At 39.5% G+C, this 21,068-nt stretch overlaps 1 protein-coding gene across 1 annotated transcript in view; it reads right to left on the reverse strand.

The window, feature by feature from the left end:
- LOC129102439 (matrix metalloproteinase-17-like) overlaps window positions 1–5,512 on the reverse strand; it is a 59,559-nt gene extending 54,047 nt beyond the window's left edge. Inside the window, exon 1 of the mRNA XM_054612596.1 lies at window positions 5,370–5,512. Within this exon, the coding sequence (XP_054468571.1) occupies window positions 5,370–5,504 (135 nt within the window). The 5' untranslated portion in view covers window positions 5,505–5,512. The remainder of the gene's footprint in view (window positions 1–5,369) is intronic.
- Between the last annotated feature and the right edge of the window lie 15,556 nt (window positions 5,513–21,068).

Here is a 21,068-nt window from a genome sequence, read left to right on the forward strand (position 1 = left end):
GGTTGGCTTTCATTTTTCGCTGCCGTATGTGGGGCTGCAGGTGGTACACTGGTCAGGGGACATGCACCTCTGGTGTCGCTGAACCAGGGGGAGGAGGGGCCAACTTTAAATGTAATATTTACAAAGAGTATGCTACAGTTCCTGCAAAGCAGCCTATGCCTTTAAGGCAAATTCGTAAATCAAAAATCACATCCTCAGGATCAGGTAAGATAAAGACCCATGTTTCATTTGCACAAAGAAACTATCCGGAGCCTGAGTGATGAGTTGGTTGAAGCGCTGATCCTTTCCACATTAAAAAGCCTCAGCATATCAGCCCTGCTAGAGGTCTGCATTGTGTTGGGCTTTTGTACCCAAAAGCTGAGTTAAACTGAGTTTTCCCAGTAAAATGTCCTTGTAACTCTTTAAGTCTTCTATAACAGTACGAGACAGGGATTTACGATTTTGGTCAAAGACAAGGCCAGAAACAAATGCAATGTTAATAAATCTATGACCTGCTACTTATAAAGTGTAACTGGCAGGCTTTCCTGTCTATGTCATTGACTTTATGTCACAAATTTACCCAAATTTATTTGGTGTTGTCATTGACTCAAAATGTCAGGCAGAAGTGTTGCAGCTGCCACGCATCAGTCCCACACCACCATGCTGCAGAGACAGCCAATAAAGTGTCAGGGCCCTTAAGATCTTTGTTGAAATGGACTCTAAGGATATTACGAGCTCTGACAATCCCCTCAGAAACTTGCAACTCCTTGGAGAACTGTAACACACTTAACAAAGCCGCGATGACAGATTGGATAGGAGCGAATTTAAGGACTGGTTGGTTTCCACAATATCTCCCTGTTCCTGAGAAGCTGTGAATGTGCTACATGCTGAACTGCCTATTGTGCTCTGTGTCAATCATTACACAATGATACATTCTATGCTGCTGTGCAATCATCTACCACTTGACATCCATGAAAAAAAGTGTTCCTTGCCCTGGATATCAGCCCCATGATACGGATAGAAATGTCACACTGCGGGGATGGCAGTGGGATAGCGGAGCTAAAAGTATCCTAATGATCCGGCACGACACTCCAAGGATATTAACTAGCATCTGGTGCTCTTCTAGTTATCTGCAGTAATGCCATGTTTACAACAATTATTTAAAATCATCTTACAGGTATAACATCCAAAAGTGAACGCTCTACCTAAAAATCTACGCCGACACATTCAAACATTCAAAGTAGTCGCAGTGATATATTCTTTCTTTTCATTTCATACGTTTCCTTTCTCGACCCTGACAGGTTGATTACTTATTCCAGCACAGCAGGTCCGTCATCGTACTTGATGGTCACAGCATCCCGTTTTCTCTTTGAGCCCCCTCCCCCCCTGGGCTTCTGGGTGTAATCAGGAAAACCGATGATGTGCTGGAGGAAGAAAGCCTCCCATCTGGATTGGGAGAGGAAAATTGAAGGAAGGAGACTGACAGACTGAGGGGACAAATATGATACTGGTGAAATGTGCGCTCATGGGAGTCAAAGAGAAAGCTAATGAGGGCTGGTGGTACTGGTGCATGGCTAGATGCATGTGAACTCCATATTATGAGGCCTCGCAGGAAGGGAGAGTAAGTAGGACTAGTGATGTAAGCTGGTGGAGGAGGGTGGCGTCTACCAGGCTCTCTCTCTCTCTCTCTCTCTCTCTTTCTCTCTCTCTTCTATACAGTCCAGACCAGATGGTGTTCTCGTTGAAGAAATTATAAAGCAAAGTGAGAATTAGAAGCAGACTGGCAGGGTGTGGTTTTCCCATCAGGCCGCACACTTGTTTTATTTCCCACAACACATAAAAAAAATGACAGAAATAAATTGTTCCTCACTGAAAGAGATTAAATGCCACACAGACATTCTTCAAGGTCAGTTTCTACAGAATTAAACAGTATTTCTGCTTCTTTTATCAGCAGCCGATCTGGTCGTCTCACTCTATCTTATGACAGCTGCTAAAGCAAGCACAGCACTGCTTCCGAATAGTCCTCTGAGGAGCTCAGTCGTTCTGTGCTAGTGCAGAAAACAGCCACCAGGAGTAAAATGATATGATGAGCGAAAAACAGCGCATTTGACATTATAGCTGTTATGTATAAATTCCCTAAATGCTGCAATTTCAAATTGGTGCACAGCAGCAATATATTGGGCAACATAACAGCAAAACTAGGAGCTTGATGCCTCAGAGCTCTGCTAAAGTTTGTGGTTCAGCTAATTACAGTCACGATGAACAGTAGTTATGAGGAGAGATAGATACATTTAGCGTTCAAGCTCGACTGAAAGCCAAGTGATGCAGCACCGGGGCTCTGAAGTGAAATGGGGCTGGGGAGCAGCAGAGCTGGAGATCAGGACACGGTTCTGTGGGTAGACGGTTGTTTTTGCGGTCCGAGTCCCAAACGTATAGCACTTATGAACACCACTGGGCTGAGATGGGAGAACCCTCTCAAGCCCTCAACAACCAATTACCCTTCTCTCAACAGCTGAGAGCAATTTTATCAAGGCAGGAGAAGCCTTATTTAAAAGTCAATCAGGCAGTCACGATGGAAGAGTGCGTCTGTGGACGGGTGCTCATCTGTCCATCTGTCTGCCCAACTCCCTTGGTCACCCTAAACATCCTTTTACACTGAACCAACAACCGGAGAAAAATCTGTGTCTGCCTTTGTTAACAAGACCAGTTAGAACAGTCAAGTGTACAATCACATTCACTGTGAGGATAAAACCAGGTCACTGTACAGAGCTTTTTTATCAAAACAATCTCACACACTACACATTATGACTATTGGTTGAGTCTAAGGTAATAACATCTAGCTAGCTGAAACCATTTGTCCATTAGCTGATTAGTCGATTGATAAAAAAAAATGATTCGGGAACTACTTTAGTAGGCGACTAATCATTTGAATGCAACAAATTTGTTGTTTCTCCAGTGTGAGGATTTTCTGTATCAAAACACTTAAAATTGAATATTTGGGGGTTTTGGACTGCTGGCTGGGAAAAAAAACAAGAAATTCTGAAAAGCCACTTTGGTATTGGGAAACTTGTATGGGTATTTTTTTTGCTATGTTCTGAGATTTTATAGACAAAACAAAAATTCAAGAAACAATCAAGAAAAAATTGGCAGATTAATCAAGCAATGTCAATAAACATTAGTCACCAACATACTAACTATTGAATTCCACTATTCTTGACTGTAAAGATGAATAGACGTGACATCTCTAAGTCGTTCAGTGAATTTTAAAGTACGAGTGGACTTACCCTCAAACATTTTACACATCCATGTGAAAGACCCTCTCCAATAAAAATTGAGTTTTTAACTTTGTTCACATGTCCGTATGGAGTTTGATATATGGTTTAAGACGTATCATGATATAAATAAGCAGCCAACGCCGTGGTTGAGCATTTCCACATTGGACGGCAGTGTACGAATGACGGTCTGTAAATTCCGGTATTTTGCAAGTTTCATTCACTTGAAAACAATGGCACAGAATACACTTCAAAGGCTTGATGCACACTGCTTAACCTAGCATGCGTTCTCAATGGGGGAGAAGCAGCATGTGCTTCCAGACCCTTTTCAGACTTGTTTGTACTTTTTAATGTGGGAAAAATCATGTTAAACAAAATATTCATCATAGCAAAGTATTTTTTTCAATTTGGGTGAAGAGTGAAAGCAATTCAGAATAAACTCAATAGCACAGAAAATAATTCTAAATTTAAACCTGGAGTAAAACAACACCAAATTGACTGTTCACAATAATATGTAAAATATTGTTTGTACTGCCAATCAAGCACTCAGCTGCTTTGAGCCCCTTTTCATGTTTTGGTTTGTAGTTTAATTAAAAAATAAAAAATAAACTGTGGGCCGCTGCTCTCAGCACAGGAGCACAAACCAGTTGTAGCACAAACCAATTGTACAGCATGAAATGATGAAGGGAAGAAGTAAACACATGGCTGATGAGCATGGTTGAATACCTCAAGAAACAGAAGTTGTTTTCTCCAAAAGTTGGTGAACAAAACCAGGATCAAAACATCAGTGAATTTCCCACTTACACTGGATGTTTGATGAAAAAAAAACTCAACTGACGCCCACGCTGCTGTTAATGCTGGATGATTAGAAAGTCAAGTGTTTTCTCACACACTCAAACAAAGCTTGATAAAAGGATAAGATGGAATCAAGGCAGCTTTAAGGATTGCTTCTCCAAACAGCATTTGCATCCAACAACCCACATGCTGAATGTACAGTATTAAAAAACAGTTTAAAGCAGCTACTTTTAATAAGGAAAGTAGCTGTGCACTCAAGTCCTAAACAACACTATGTGAGGAGCGATTCACGTAGTCTCCTGGCAGCACACATACACAGGGAGTACAGCAATATAAATACCTCAGATATGTCTTTACTAATAAGGTTCATCATCAAGCTTCTGCAATCCAAAAATAAGAGACACAATGCAGCTGAAGAGAGGCAAGATCCACATACTGAAGAGGTAGAAGTTGGATGAGCAGCATGAACATGAATCCATCCATGCAAATGAGGAATGCACGTTGATATTAGTGGCATTAAAACAAACAATTAATTAGGATGTTGTCTCAAGCGTTACTAATTAGGAGATACTTGTTATATCTGCAGGTGCTCTGCTCATTAAACTCCAACGCGGAAATATATATTGTTACCCTAGCAATGAAAATGTCCCTTCATAGCTTTCATTTGCTCAGATACAGTGCATTGGGGGTGATTCTCATTTGGTATCATAACATTGCCTGTTTTATTTAATTGGTTCAAGTAGGATCTGCTGCTCCATGACTTCTCATTTCCAACAAGCACATTTTGAATGCAGCAATGTTTAAACTTGGCATGAGGTGACACCTCTTCTGAAGGCATGACTGAGAAAAGGGAAATAGCCAATAGTGTTATGGCTTGGTTTTTGTCACTGTACTGGAAGTGAGCCCTGTTTGCCACTAATCAGTGCAGGATATATACTATGTCAGCATGCTGTGGAGGAGGTCGATATTACGCCAAGGCAAATACGTTTACATTTATTTATTGCAAGCCATTACAGGGATCTGCTTTGGAGAACAGGCTCCTAATTTATGTTCCATCACATCCAAGCCTACCACCGTGCACGGAACTGCTGCGAGGCGTTGAAATTCAGATCAAGTATGCAGAGGACAGCGTTTCCTAAAAAAAGAAAAGTGAGGCAAACTGGGATACTGAGGGGTCTGGTATACTGTAGGCTGTGTCAGTGGTGGTATCAAGTGCAAAAACTTTCCACCCCTCCATGTTCAAAATGTGCATAATTATAAGTAGCAAAAGTTCCTACCCCAGTGTAGAAAATATTTAAAAAAAAAAAAAAAAAAAAAACTTACCACCCCGGTGTCCAGCTGCTCGTTAGTCAGAGAAGGAGCCGCTCCAGTCAGAGGTAAAAACCACAAAATCTGCACCAACAGCAGCATCTCCGGTGAAATATTACTCATCCACTTGTGAAGAACCAGAGAGATCATGATGCCCTATGACAGGCGGATCCTGCGGGGCTCAGACACCTCATCCACGGGGCTAAACCACACGCCGAGATCGGATCCGGATTTACAAGTTTGTTTGTTTTTTTTTCCCATAAAACAGCACTTGTAACTAATACGTGGTTATTCTCACATTGAAAGAAAAAAAAAAAAAAAAAAAAATGTTATTCTTGCCCTATACCAAGTCCATCAGGGTCCGTTATCCCTGCAGCAAGAAGCGCAATCCCCGGCTCCTACTCATGCTGTCGTGCGGGGTTTTTGGTCCTGAGCAGCGGCACAGACGTTGACGCACACACGGTGAGAGTGAATGGAGTATTTGGCCCCCGAAGGATTCATGGAAAGGAGGGTGTGGGGGGAGTTCAACACTACCGGATTCATGACGCGCCTCGTTTTGACTGTCTGAATGGTTGAGACCAAAAGACATCATTTGCCTGTGCAGCTCTATCGTCTATGCCAAAGGTGTGAGTGTGTGGAGTGGGTTAGACATGCCTTGGAGAAAGACCAGCAAATTATAAATATAAATAATGAAAGTATTAAGACTCAAGCGATGTTCCAAATTGCATACTTTTTTCTTTTTACTGCAGATGCAGATGCTTTTGCAAAGTATGCACAGTGGCATGCAGAATGCATTTAATTGAAACATACTACTTTCTCATAACGTGACACCTTGAACTTTGACCCTCTTCCTCATCTGATGTACAAAGAATCATGGGTAAGAATAGTCAGAAGAATGTGCGGCCTTGCATGCTTGCAAAATGCGACCAGATGTAATAGACCATCCTGGTATTTTTGGCATGCTGCAATTGACCTACTATGTGTTGGGACATACAAAATATTTTTCTGGTACACTAAATAGTATGGTAGTATGGGTATTAGAATTCATAGCAGTTTTTAGCCAGATAGCTTTCGGTCATAAGGTCCACTACTTTGGTTCACACTGACACTTCTCTACCACTATCTGATGGAGTGCCATGGGATTTGGCAAAGTCATCAGTGCATCTCTCAGGATGAATTGTAATAACTATGGTAATCCTCTGACTTTTCATCAAGCGGCACTATCATCTCAACATTCAAATGTGTCTATTGTTGTTTCAATACTTTAGTTTATGACCACATACTCGGAAAACTAATGGCCTTAACTTATCGTTACTGTTTTGTGCTTATCAGCAAATACTAGCATGTTTGACATTCTGGACTAAGATAATAATAATAATTAAGCCTTTATTAGTCCCACAATGGGGAAATTATTTCTCTGCATTTAACCCATCGCGGAGGAGCAGTGGGCTGCAATGAAGCACCCAGGGAGCAACTTGGGGTTAGGTGTCTTGCTCAAGGACACCTCAGCATGTTGCCAGTAGAGGGGTTTGAACCACCAACCTTGTGGTTACGGGACAAGCGCTGTACCTCATGTGCCACAGCCGCCCATGGTACATGAACATGGTAAACATTATGCCTGATTAACATCAGCATGTCAGCATTCAACTCTAAGCTTTGCAGGGTCCTGGAAAAGTTGTCTGCTTTGACTGGTTGGCATGATTGAATTTCACAAAGGGTTTGTCCTGAACTCCCCCTCCCAGTCATTGTGAATGTCTGAAAAGTAAAGCACATAACTGACACTGTGATAACAAAGAGCATTCAGTCTAAAACACAATCTAATTAATATTCATATTTGCTCTGGTCAAAGCAGTGACAGGGTTTAAAATGATAGAAATGATTGAGATAAGGCAATGGCAAGGAATGTAGAAAGAAGGAGTAAGCAGCATATTTCTTTAGTCTTGAAACTCTGAATGCAGCGTCCAGTCAACTGTCACTGCCATCAGAGAGAAATCTCAAACTAGATGACTACATTATCATTTAACTCTTTTTCTGTCCCAACCTTAGGTAATCAATGCCATATGTTCCATCTTTGTCATCTTTTTAGGACATGTGGCCTAGAGATGTCAATACTTTTTCTTTTTCAGAAAGTAGGGACAAATATTGCTACTACTATAACTACTGTAAGATGTTGACAGGGAGCAATCCATGAGTTAAATTACACCAAATTAAATATACATATCAGTGGAAGCTAGGTCACTGAAGTATAGAAACTACATATGTTTCTGAAATGCAAAGATGTTTTATTTTGTACCCCTCATTACACTTCCATTTTCACCATATTTGAGAAAAACATCAGAGGAAAGCACAAAACAATTTGCTGAGCTGCAGAGATAATTATTGCATGAAACAGTGGTATCATCCCACTGCTTCCTTCTTCCGAGTGAAGACTAATGTACTTATTTATTTCTTTTGTGTTGCATAATAATAAAATCCACCAGGTAATGAAGGAACACACTGTGCTGACTAACAACCACTAAGAGCTACATGCCCCTGTAGCATATTAACCATTTAATCGACCCACTAGTGGGTGATGTGATGCCAGTAAATTAAAGAATCTGAATTAAAATATGAACTGAGTGACTGTTGATTGTTTTAAATTCACCAGGCTCTCGTCCTTGGTAAGAACAGACACACACACGCGCAGATACACACAGTTCCAATACTTATTCAGATCCATTACAGCAGTCATTCATCATTGGTCCAGAAGGGAAAGACATGAAAAATATGTTTGTGTGCTCACCAGCATTATGTTCTGCTGTCTTAGTGCTGAAGGCTTAAAACGTTCTCGGGTTTAATGCCTTAAGTCCCAGTTAGACTTGTTGTATAGACATATTATCATGATAATTTTAGCAGCTGAATATTGTGTCTCATATGTCTGCTGGCAAAAAGAAGCTCCAGTCATTCAGTTTCACATTAACGGAAGGTTAAAACATCAATTTACTCATCTCAGTCTGCTGTCCACGTTTTACCTGAAGTGCTTCACTATCATCAAACTAATTCCCAACGGAACGTTAGCACATTTTCTTTGGTCAGATCATAAAATATTTCGAAAACCCATTGCCCAGTGTGGACATGGACTGAATTGAGTTTCTTGGCTGCCATTATTTAACACATATTTTAATATTTATTGCAGCATTTTGTGCCAAGTTGGCTGTAGGCCTCTTGCACTGCTGAGGTTAAATCTCGAAAGATGGATGAGTATTGTCAAAAGATCTCTCTTCCCCATTGCATACTGTTATGTAGTATCACTGAGGAGTGACAGGAATGTATTTGTGTGGCTTAGTGGTATGTCGTTTTGAACATGGGGACAGTGTGAATGGCTAATGCATTGTTGTCTTTCATGTTAATCTTTGTGTTTAAAATGAATCATGAAAACATGAAAACATCTTTGGAAGGGTTGCAACACATTCTCATAAAGTAACAATCCTAAAAATCTTTTTTGCGCAAGTTAGTTAGAATGTAACGTAACAAAAGTACAGTTAAAAAATCAACTTTGTTTTTGTTTCGCACAGCACACGGACAGCAGTCTCCTGGATGAAAACCCTGTGTTTGTTTGACTCATCCACCTAAAGTGGACTATTGTGCACTTTATACTTTGTCAGCTGCTCTGAGCTTCTAATAATGACAGAGAAGGGTTTACATTGGATCGGTTCTGGTGTTTGATGATTTGGGAGTGAGAGCGACCTGGTGGAATATGAATGCTGCCCTTGAATAAGGGATGACTGATCACCTTGTCTTAGTAAAGTTAAATAGGCACATAGATAGAGCTCCTTAATGTATGGATGTATGTGCTCTGCATGGGTGCAAGATTAATGTGGAAAGTGAATACTATCAAAAGACATTTGCATCATCTAAAGGCTATCACTCCCTCTGGTCTCATAGCTTTTGTAAAACCATTACTTAACCGTTTAAGCGAGGATAAACATACAGTGTGCAAACACAACATGAATCTATACAGTATCTTAAGTCAGAATCAACATGGGAGGGCATCTCTCCAAACAACTATAATCAACATAATCATGTCGGAAATCATATTTGACCAATCATTTGGCAGAGAGAGTCGAATAATTGGCTTCTGTCTACATTTCCTTCCATATGCTCTCCATTTTATGATAACAGATAAAAGTCCACAGGGATTTTTTTCTGCTACATTAAGCATGTTCAGTCTGCTGCAGCAGTTACTAGCGAAACATACGACCCTTTTTCTGACAACTAAAAACTCTGTTCATGGTGTTTAACATAGAGGTTTAGTTCCCCTTGGGATACGCCACCATGCATATACAGACTTAAATAAATATTTTTTAGCCTGCCAGTGTGCATTAGCTGTAGTGTGAATCATGTTTCCAATAACTTTATTTAGTTTGGAGTACTTGTCAATATTACTCGGACGGTAAAATAATTGATGGCAATGGATGGGTTGTAATTAATCAATGTTACACAGTGTATGTGCATGTGTCACTGACCCAAGTCCAACTCCTTTCACAACCACATGTCTCGCTTCTTCCTCTTTCTTACAAAGTCTGTCTCACCCATTCTTTCTGTCACAGACTCACAGACTTTGATGTATAGTTCTAGTAAGTCGTCTGGACTTCCCCAACATAAAATCCATAGTTTAAGCACATGGGGCATTTCCAGAACTTTATTTACACTTTGTGAGTGGGCCATGCTTGGGGACATAATCCATAATTAATGATTGTGTCTTTTAAAAAATAGGGACAGCAGAAGAAGCCAAGAAGTGTCCAAAAACAATTAGGCACAATGCTAGACTAGTATTGGTTCTATGGATGGAAAGTATGGGTCTGCTGTCAGTACACCACTTTGGTTCGGACTGGAATATACCAACAACAATTGCATGGATTGCCATGAAATTTTGTACAGACATTCATGGACCCCAAAGAATGAGGCCGACTGATCCCTTGACTTTTTTCATCCTTCATTTTCAACTCTTGAAACAACTCTTTGGACAATTTTTATAACAATATTTTTTATTTTATCCAGATTTTGGATTAATTAGACTCACAACTCCTTATAAAGCATGTAATTACTTCAATTCTCTTTAGTCCTCAGCAGTAAAAACCTCAGAATTCTCCCTGAAACTGCTCTGAAACAAGGCCATGTTTACTTTGCTCTTCAACCATGTGAATATACAGTGGCAGAGGCTGACTGTTGTGTGTTTGTCACCCAGGGGCGACTGCCTTTCTGGTGACTTCACTTACAGTGACATCACATGTATAATGTCTTAACTGATCCCTGCTCACACGCACTACACTCTTAGTTACACTTGCAGCTGTGGAGTGCACTCCTTTTTAAGGGGGGGGGGAGGTATAAATAGGAAACCTGTGGGACATTCTTGCTGCTCTCCTTCATAAGCAGGAAGCACAACCATAATGCATGATATACGCCCTGCTCACACAGCTTTTGTTTCTTACGATGTGTTGGCAGGTGAATTCAAGTGATCAAGTATGTTTTATTTGAAATTACATATGTGAAGTTTTAACTTAGAGCATGTTTAAATGTATAATATGTTTTCCCTTTCTCCTGCATGTTGCATTTGATTTAGCTTGTAATAGTCAATAGTTCACTTCCACTCCACACAGGTTTCTATAAACCTTTTGTCATGCTTTTAAACATCTGTATTTCGGTAGTGTAAGTGAATATACTACTAGTAAAGTTTTTTTAAATAATCATACAACGCCTACTATCGCTCCTTTTTTCCCAAGGTTATTTGAAGGACATTTACCTGCATGCTCAGAAATCGCTGTCTCTCCTGTGGCATCCCACACAGTTAGAGTGATTTAAATAAACTTTTTTGGCTGTGACCATGTGTTCAATGTCACCTGTCACTTCCTATGAGGTAAGCCAGGAAGTTGATGAACGGGATAAAAGAAAGCTCAGTATGATACGTTTTTAAACCAGGCTCAGGCTACAGGAGTTTAAAAATCCTAACCTGCATCAAATAAACAGGGAGAAACATATGCACTTCTGTCTAATTTCAAACACGCAATCACTGCAATATTTGAATGGGAAAGTAAGATGTAAACAAATGACAGACATTGTGCAACAACTTCTTTAAGTGATGCTTTTCAGTAAGAAAGATGAAATGGTTTGGAGACGGGGTCAGCATGGGTTGTTTATTTGTCAGCGAAAAACTGGAGATTTTAACCGTCAGATTTTATATCAGTTTTGAAATTATCAGGGCAGCCTGAGAGTCTGCAAACAGTTTTTAGGTTTAAAAGTGAATCTGAGATTGCCAGATAATCCTGGCCAACTGGCTGAGGTCCCAGACCAGATTTCTCCTCAAATTGTTGGGAGGGGTTAATCTGGGATGACTGACTTAGTCCTTCTTAAACCATCCCTTTATGATTTCTTTCCACCTTTGTATTTACTTCCATCTCTATGGAACCCCAAAGTGTTCAATATTAACTACAGTAAAACAATATTATGAAATAATTTTTTTTATGAATAAATAGTGTAAAATATATAAATTAAGTGCATATTGAAGAGTTTGGTCTTCCAAAATCTCCAATCCTCCTGTTTGACCTCTTTGCCCTCTGCACTAATCCTGTTTTCTAATCAGAGTGTGACAGCAGGGGATAGATCAGGATTGTCTTTTTTTGTACTTTAATCTAAGATTTGATAATGGTAGTTGAGACTGTAATCAAAAGTTGATTTAAATGCTAAATCATAATTACGACTATCCTGTTGATGAAACATATTTCATAAAACATGTTCATAAGGCATACTTTACTGTTGAAATTCAAGATAGAGGTGACCTTTGGAGCAGATCTTTGTTTACGTTGCATGGCAGCTGGATTCTGGTTATATCAGAGATCATACAAAAGTCCATCTTGTCGGGCTTCAAGTATCAAGTTTGTATTCAAGTGACAGGATCAATCAGCCTCCTGAGAGGAGCTACTGGCAGCCACAGCCGTGGCTCAAGTGTGTGTGATACAACAACAAGTAGAAATTGTTGGTTCAATCAAAACAACAATGATGGTTCCAAAAGATGTTAGACGCTGCAATAGCCACAGTTATATCAGAACCAGAGATTATTTATTCGTTTGAAGAAGAAGAAAGGCACTGTTTCTGTTTCTCCCGAATGACTTTGGCAAGAGTTTGATTGACAGATGGTTCATCTAATCACCTGACAAGTATCTCTGAAAGTGCCTGCCCATTCAAACAGTTTACAGCGACGGCTTCCCAGAAGGTTATGTGTGACAAACCATCTGGTTAGATTGTTGTACCCCGATGGACAGTTCCGTTCTGCTCAGGGATTCGACGGATGATTAATGAGGTTCCGCAGAGTAAGGCAAGAAAAGCTGGGCCTGGACAGTTTTCTGTCACTTGGTGACCTCACTCTAGTTATGAGAAAACAACAAGTTTCTGGAGGTATCATAGATTAAACAAAACCTACGTCCTCTTCCATCTCACTAAGATGTGATTTAAACCTGTTTGTAAATCTTGTTGTCAGAAGTCATAAAAGATGCTCTTTCAGACATTAAAAGGCAGACACGACATAAAACTGATGGCATAAACAAATGGGTGCTTCATGGCAAAGACCAACAGAAGGAGGACACAGAGCTTGAGAAGTGCCACTTCAGTATGTGGAGTACTGCACTCCTCTTACCATCCCTCTTTCTATAATCACTGACTTCTCATCAGCCCCTACTCTTTCCCACATTTCATTTATAGCTAAACTCATCAATTGTACTTTAGCCTGATCTCTCTGTGTGTTGGTCCCTGTGAGATCTCCACCTTGTATCCAAATGTGATGAGTTAGATTTATGAGTGACATAAAACAATGCGGTAGCTCTACAAAACAGAAGTTCACAATAGCGCGTGTGGTGTTCCTTCCATCATCCTTCCTTTAATTAATGACCAAATGAATCCAATAAGGGACCTGAAGTGTATTTATACCGTTGTGATGAATTATTCATTACAGGTTACAAATGATGTAAAAGAACAGAGGAGGTTGTACGACAATGATAGTCATGTTTAATTTATAGCTCTCTCAGCTTGATTTCATACTAGATGTGCAGCACACCCTGCTCACTGTTCGCTGCCCAGAGGTTCTGCATGTGTGAAACGCACATTGATCTCAAGATTTGTTTGTGATTAGTGCCAATAGTATGATTAAACCCTTGATTAAATCTGTAACAGCTGAGCAGCAGCACAGCATAATGAAATCTGATATCCTGGCTGAGAGAGGGCTGCATGCAGATGAGCAACATTACTGCTGTTAGACAGATAAATGTCCGGAGAATGTCCTCGATATTGGATAGTGAAATGAGAAAGGGCCAAGAGGTTGTGCATGCAATAGATACGCACCTTTCTTCTGTCCTTGTTAATCAGACTAGAGAGTAATCCCAGTGGCTCTTCCTGCTGAGAGGCTCTGTGAGAATTGTGTCCTAGATTGGAAGTGGTTCTTTGCAACTGTGCCTGGGGCACACGCGCCCAGAGGTAATCGTTTTCATCTCAGCTTCCATGTCCTTCCAGCTGCACACAATGGCAGTAAACACAGCATGAAAAAAAACAACTAGTTGATTTCTTTCTACACGTTAATATTTGTGTTTCTGTGGGTCAGGGCATGGCTGTTATATGTTTAACTCTAAAAGAATTGCTACTCTGTATTACATGTACTACATACAGAAAGGCTCTTACTGTTCACAAGTTAAAGCATCCTTGAACAAAACAGTAAAGCTCAAGTGGCTCCCCGGGCGCTTCAAAACAGCCCACTGCTCCTATAATTGCTTAGGAAGGCTTAAATACAGAGGAGACATTTCATGTATGAACCTATATGACATATGTCATAAGGTTTAGTTTGCTTTTTAGGTTTTAATCTCTTGCTTTTCTCTCTGCTTATACAGTATGTGTGGGCATGCTAATAAGTGTGAGCACAGCAAGGACTAGTTAGTATTGCCTGCTCTCCCACAGTTCATTGGTGCTGTGACCCTGACAGATAATACAGAGCTGAACAATAGGGGTATGCAGCCAAGTGATGCTTCATGGAAACAATGTCCTAGTCATTCTGCTGTTCTCCTTTTTACTTTTTCCTCTGCTTTTCATATCTTCCCCACACATCATTCTCCTCACACATCACCTGTCATTCTTTTTTTAAAAGATGTCTAAAAGATGTATCCTGCAAAAGAGGGGATTCACCATTATTGTAGGTTTCAGTAAACAATGTTAATGACAACAATTAGAAGGATTGATAGAACGAAGTAAATGCAGATAAAAAAGAAACCTTTTTAGTCATCCAACTATCACACCATAGCTTCCTGTGAGCCCTTTGAAACACCGTGAGCCCAGGGTGTGCATTGGCGTATTAAGAGACCTGAGATTCTGCCAAGTAATGACATAATCTCTCACAGTACTGTGTTTCCTTCCTGGCAGATTTCATCAGTCCCTTGACAGAATGTAGAATGTCAAACAATATTCAACAACTAAGGAAACAAGTTCAAAATGTTCTCAAGTTTACATCTCAGCTGTGCTCGAGCCATGCTTTGACCTTTCCCCTAAAAATGTTCAGGTTTGAGGTCTGCTTTAATAATATTAGCAGCTTATTCTGGCCCTAGTATGAGAGAACAAGCACAAACTTAAAAGTATCCTCAACCGTGCTTTGCTAAACTTGAACTTGTCAGAAAGATAATTATGGGCCCTGCCATTAATAATATGGAGCATCATGATATGTGTTAGCTATATTCATACTTGTTGCTACTGGACAGCATTTAGGACCTGGATGTTTGCCAAGTTTATCCATCTCTCTCTCAGTCTCTCTCTTTCTGTATTATTTTCATGTCAGTTTTTGAGCATTTGTGTGGGTGTATTTGTCTGTTGTGCCCATGCATTACATCAATTGTGAATTGTGAATCAATTATGTTAAAAGCATATTCGAAAGAGCAAACCCATCATGTTGTTCTGCTCTGAGAAATACACAGTATTTTCAGCATCACAGATTTACCTTCATATGAACAAGAACTACTGTAACTGTAAATGCAGCGAAATAAAACTAACCAAGGCGCATATAATCTACATAACACCATCCTTTCGTTTGGAAGATTATTCTGTGTGACATGGGATTTCATTCTTGTATTAATCTTTCTTGGCTAATTATAGGGAGACTTGGATGCAAAGACCTCAGTTCTAAAATACAACTCTCAGCTTTTTTTATTTGGGGTCTAGAACCAAACACAATAGACTTAGTCCCTAAAACTTCTGGTGTCAGTAAGCCTCTCTCTGATGATACAGAATTGACTCATAATTTTTGCTTTTCGACATTCCAAGTCCCTCAGCAGAACAATAAAGAATGAATAAACACATAAAAAGAGCTTACGAGCACAGTTCTTACAGTATACATCAATGTCAAGCTAAAGAACACACATTATCATGAGTTGACCTGCATAACAATGGTTATGTATAGTGAATAGCTCCATTAAATAGGTGGTTAATTGGGCACCTTAGCCATGATCATATATTTTCACAGATCAGATGTCGACAGGAATGTCATAGAGTTCTCATGTTTTCCATGTTCTCAAGGGAAAACATATACTCTCTCATTTTATTCTGTGTGGCTAACACCGCAGGACTCTGCTGACCACCGACTGCTAACAGCTAACTAGCTCTCCTGTTGTCAACATGAAAAGATTTGCTCCCTTGTAGTCAGCGCTTGAGATAAGTTTGTGATTGCTAAGCAATACCACTGCTGAAATTTTCGATCGAATGAATACAAACCACAATTGTCTATTATTGCTGTGTTTAGCTACGTAACACAGTAGGACTTGAACAGGCTGCTAGTGGCTAACGAGCTCCCCTCCTACCTACATAAGTAGATGGGCTCCGTTGTTTTCTGCTCTCAGTTAAGTTGGTCATGCTAAATGTTTGTACATGCATACAAACATACATGCAATTTTCAAGAGTCCAAATTGAAGCAGCCCCCACCAACAGGTTAAGAGTAGTGATAAGTAAGCAAACAATGAAAATATAGAACAGACAATAATATAAGTTGTCAATAAGATCTGATTTCAAAAAGTGTTAATAACTGAAACCAAATGAGGTCCATGAGCATACAGTCATAAATGAGCACAACAAATATCAAGCTAATGTGTCCAGCAGTATGCGAGATTAGCTGGATAGACAGGTAGGCCGACACAGAGATTCACACACACACATGCACACACGCTTGTACAAACATGACCTTATAGCCTTCATAATCGAAAAAAGATAATAAATAGTGATATGTGCATATAAAAAAAGCTTAAAAGAACCATATCAGTTGTTAATGTGGGTAAATTACCCCCAAGATATGTATATGTTATATCATTGTCTGGTCAAGGGCTACCTGTGTGTCTTTGGTTCCTCCTTCATTCTCTTTGACAGTTCAGGGTTCACATGGAGGACAGAGACATTTCAGCCAATGTGTTTTTGCAAACACATTTCAGGCTACTTTTTTTTGTAGGCAAAATCTGTGAAGTGCTCCTAGGGAGTGGAGAATACTGCATCTGATGTCCCAATCCAGTGGTTCTTCTTGGCCTCAGCAATGCAGGCTGAACACAAATCTGTTGGCCACCTCTGTCTGCATCCTGCAATCCTTGCCTTGTGTAGCAAGACTGCTGCTTTCAGTTTTAGTAGGTCCAGATTCTCCTCTGAGACTCCCACTCTACCACCTGTCAGTGACCACCAATATGTCCCCAGAGGATAAAATGGCCTCTTGGGGATCCTTCCCCAATAAGTGAAACGTATGATGATTGGTAAAGAAATGGTTGCCAGCTGGTGTTTTGAGACCAGCAATGTTTTTTGCCCAGGAGTGACTAAAACATAAAAGCATAAGTCTGTCAGTCTCATAATGGTGAAACCCTAACCCATCTGGATCAGTTCCAACAGCCTGTTCACTTTAAAGAATTACCAGAAGCCAGTTGACATGGGTTTTATTTCGCCTGTTTTCTTCTGTACCAAGAAATACCTGGATTAGCATCCTTCTCCAGTATTTTACTAGGCTCTTTAGAAATAGCATCTTGCTATGTCATGTCAATGGAGAAGTCACATTACCTTTTGGCTTGAGGACATCTATTTTTGAATGTTTTTAGCCCATTCAGTTGTGATCGCTACCATTCTAATGCTTCAGACAAGGCAAACTGCATCTATGTGAAACTATCACAGTTTTAAACATGTAGTTAATGTTGTGAATTGAAACAAAACTACTTGGTTGAGTTTAGGCAACAAAACCAAACGTAACCACACTTCCTCCTGCGCTCCCGTCATAATCACTTTGCCAGTGCCTAACTTCCTCCTCTTGTATTCATATCGTTGATCAACCATGTGAATAGATGATAACAGCCTCTGAACCAACAACTAGGTGTAGCAGGCCCCTTCTAACCTATTTCTATGAGGCTGATAACCCCTAATATGCCCATTTAATCAGCAAGTAACATTAGAAGCAGGTGGAGAAAAGGTTAAAGTGTCACCACAACAATTACGGTTCAATGAGGGCCAATCTGGACAGTATCGGAAGGTTAGACAGGCCAATCAACCCCCATCCCTGTAATAAGGGACTTAATCAGCTGGCAGGAGAAAACATTAAATCCACAGAAAAAATATATAAATCATGAAAATCCTGGATGAAGTATGTAACCAGGAAAATAACAGTTTCATATACAAACCATATAACAGAATACTATGGATTAGAGCTATAAGCATGCACTGACTCTAAATTTATATGAATAACAACGACTACAAATGAAAGGCAGCTAGTGACTTATACTTATACTTATTATATGCAGTTTCAGCTGGCCAGTGGCTTAGCGCGTATAACAGGGATGAAGAGATGATGAAAGGCCCCAGAGATTGTAGGAAGACTTTGTGCCTGAACACATCGAGAATCCACATCCAACGGCCTGCGTTGAGTTAAGATAATAATTGGGTGTAAACGTCAGGGACTACAATAGAATTAGATGGCATTAAATTATTATTGCAGATGACGCTTCTGGGAAAATGTACTAGCCTCTAATACTAGTAATGTAGTTAATTACCAAAGTAGGTCTAGTCATATACAAGCAGTTTCACAATCTTAAATGTCTTAAAACACAGCACATACTTAATATAATTTAAAAAATAAAAAAGTATTGTAAAATTATATAATGGTTATTTACAGCTGTAAAGAAACGATCCAAGGATTCAGTAAGTAACATTAGGGTCAGTCTATAATGAACGTATCTCATTTGATCTCTCTGAATAAAAATAATTCTGCATAATTACATAATTGTATAGCCCTACTGTGCATACCGTACAAAAGCTACAGGTAGGCCACATATTTCTAACAATGGGTTTGATTGCTCAGATGTACAATAAAGTAGAATAAGAGTTTCATCACAAGACTTTATTAATAACCCGCCTCAACCTTTTTGCTGATTACTTATTCATAGGAACACAGTTCAGATGAATATGCTCTGCTTTGAGCTTTCAGAATATTCTATTTTGCCCTGTGATTTGTCTTTTATATCAACACTAATGGAATCATCAGAGTGCAAGTAAACAAACTTCACAGCATTTCCCTGCTGCTTGAGAGGACTTCGTGGAGTTTTCGGATCTTCTCCTTTTTATCTGTCACACACAAGATTGTCGCCGAACAACATTATTTAGCATTTTAGCATCTCATTTAGTAAAATAAAGAAAAATAAAACACTCTGTACCGCAGTCATCTTCTTTCCTTTATTATTAATGTTTGTTAGACTATTTGTTTATTATGTGAGCAAAAAATATAGCAATAGGAAATTTAAGTCAATCATAGCAAAAAACTACTACACTAACTACAGTTGTTCATCTTGTTAGTCATTTTGTCATTGACATATAATCCAATATCTTAAGAAAATCCACAAATGAGCACTGTATTCTGCAATCTGCAATTTCCAAATTTGAAATGCCTGAGTAAACAGCTGACTTCCCTCTCTATAAATTAGTGACTGTGTAAGTTTAACTCAAGAGATTACTGAACTGTGGTTTGAATTTCAACAATATGTCAAATGAAAGGGGATTCATTTCCAATTTTAGGTACAGCATGCCCAGAAAAAAACTTCTCAAAATAAGGTGGTTTTTGGTTTGAGAGTCTACCTTCCCAGCGATTGATCCCACAGCCAGCAGAGGAAAAATATCACCCTGCTTTCTGTGGCTCCAGCAGATGACATCTTGATCAGGTTTGTGGCTTGACCTTGTCCATGTTGTCTGCCTCCTTTTGATCTACGACTGGAAAATCAGATTCTGTATCCTTCACTCCTCTCTTCCTCAAAGAAACATTTTGGAAGGCAATATTTTTTAAGTAAAGCCAAAGTTTCTGTGCCCATATTTAAAGATAGTGAGAGTAGTTTTTAGTTTTTCCCTTTCAACCAAATTGTGCATTTATCAATTTTTTTGTCATGACACTTCATCCTAAAATGCTACCTTTCTCATACCTGGAATCTCAAAAGTCTGCACTACCGCGTAAACACACTACCTAAGAATTAATTTTTTAACATCAGACCAGCCATTCATCCATTATCTTAACTGCTTATCCTGGTCAGGGTCGCGGGGGATGCTGGAGCCGATCCAAGCTGACATTGGGCGAAGGCAGGGTACTCCGTGGACAGGTCGCCAGACATCAACCAAACAATAGATAATTTGAGTTTTTTTGAAAATATTTTTTTTACATTTTGTTTACGAATTTGCTTAATTCTGCTTTCGATTCTTAGAAATACCGGATTATTTATTGTCCCCTTACATTGGGTTTATAAAATTGCGTCAAAAGTTGTTCTGTTCTTTGGGCATCCTATATTTGTAGGAATTGTCGCAGTCATTTGAAATAGACCTGACGTAAATCAGCACAGCAATCATTATTTGGCTGTGGCTGTTCACCTTCTTTGTCTTTTACAGTCCCTATTGTTAATTTAATTTCTTAACATAACTCAGTTTTTACAAGTTGATCCTTGCACAGAATCCATTGTCAATGATTAGAGCTGCATCAGTTAATGAAACCTCTGGCACACAGTCGTGTTCCTGTGCCTCACACTGTTCATAAGGTGCTGGCTCCTCTTCCTACTGTTCAGAATAAATCACCTTATTTAAATGATGTCACTGAACTGTGGTTGAATCAATCCGTTAAAAACATGAACCTTAAACCTATCTATCAAACACTATGAATCCAGTCTTTGTGTCTTGATACTGGTGACGGGAAGTGAAATAAGTTTTCTATGCAGGTACAGGATGTCACACCTCCTGGAACTAAAACAAATAAAACATTTTATCTTTATTCATTCAACAATTATGGTTCCTCAAAATATGTATCACTTTACAATTGGAATGTTCACCCAAGTGTTCTGCACACACTTGTAATGACATTTTTGCTTAACTGCAGGACATATTTATTATTTCGAGGTAAATAAAATGGGTAAATTCCCCTTGAAGCGCTAAATCAAATTTGTATAATGGTTGACTAACACAGTGGTGGAGATTGGGGCAATGTGCAGAGAACTCTCACTCTGAGGATGGATACACAGAAGGTCAGATGTTGGGGCATTTCCCCTCAGGTCTGGATAGAAAGCAGTGTTAACTTATTGACCAGGGGGGTAGCTGGCAGTCCGTTTCAACCTTATTTGTTATCAGACTCTATGCTTGAGGAGAGGAATATTGTCTCAATTGGTTTGGCCA

Source organism: Anoplopoma fimbria, chromosome 14, assembly GCF_027596085.1.
Source record: "Anoplopoma fimbria isolate UVic2021 breed Golden Eagle Sablefish chromosome 14, Afim_UVic_2022, whole genome shotgun sequence".
Taxonomy (NCBI): domain Eukaryota; kingdom Metazoa; phylum Chordata; class Actinopteri; order Perciformes; family Anoplopomatidae; genus Anoplopoma; species Anoplopoma fimbria.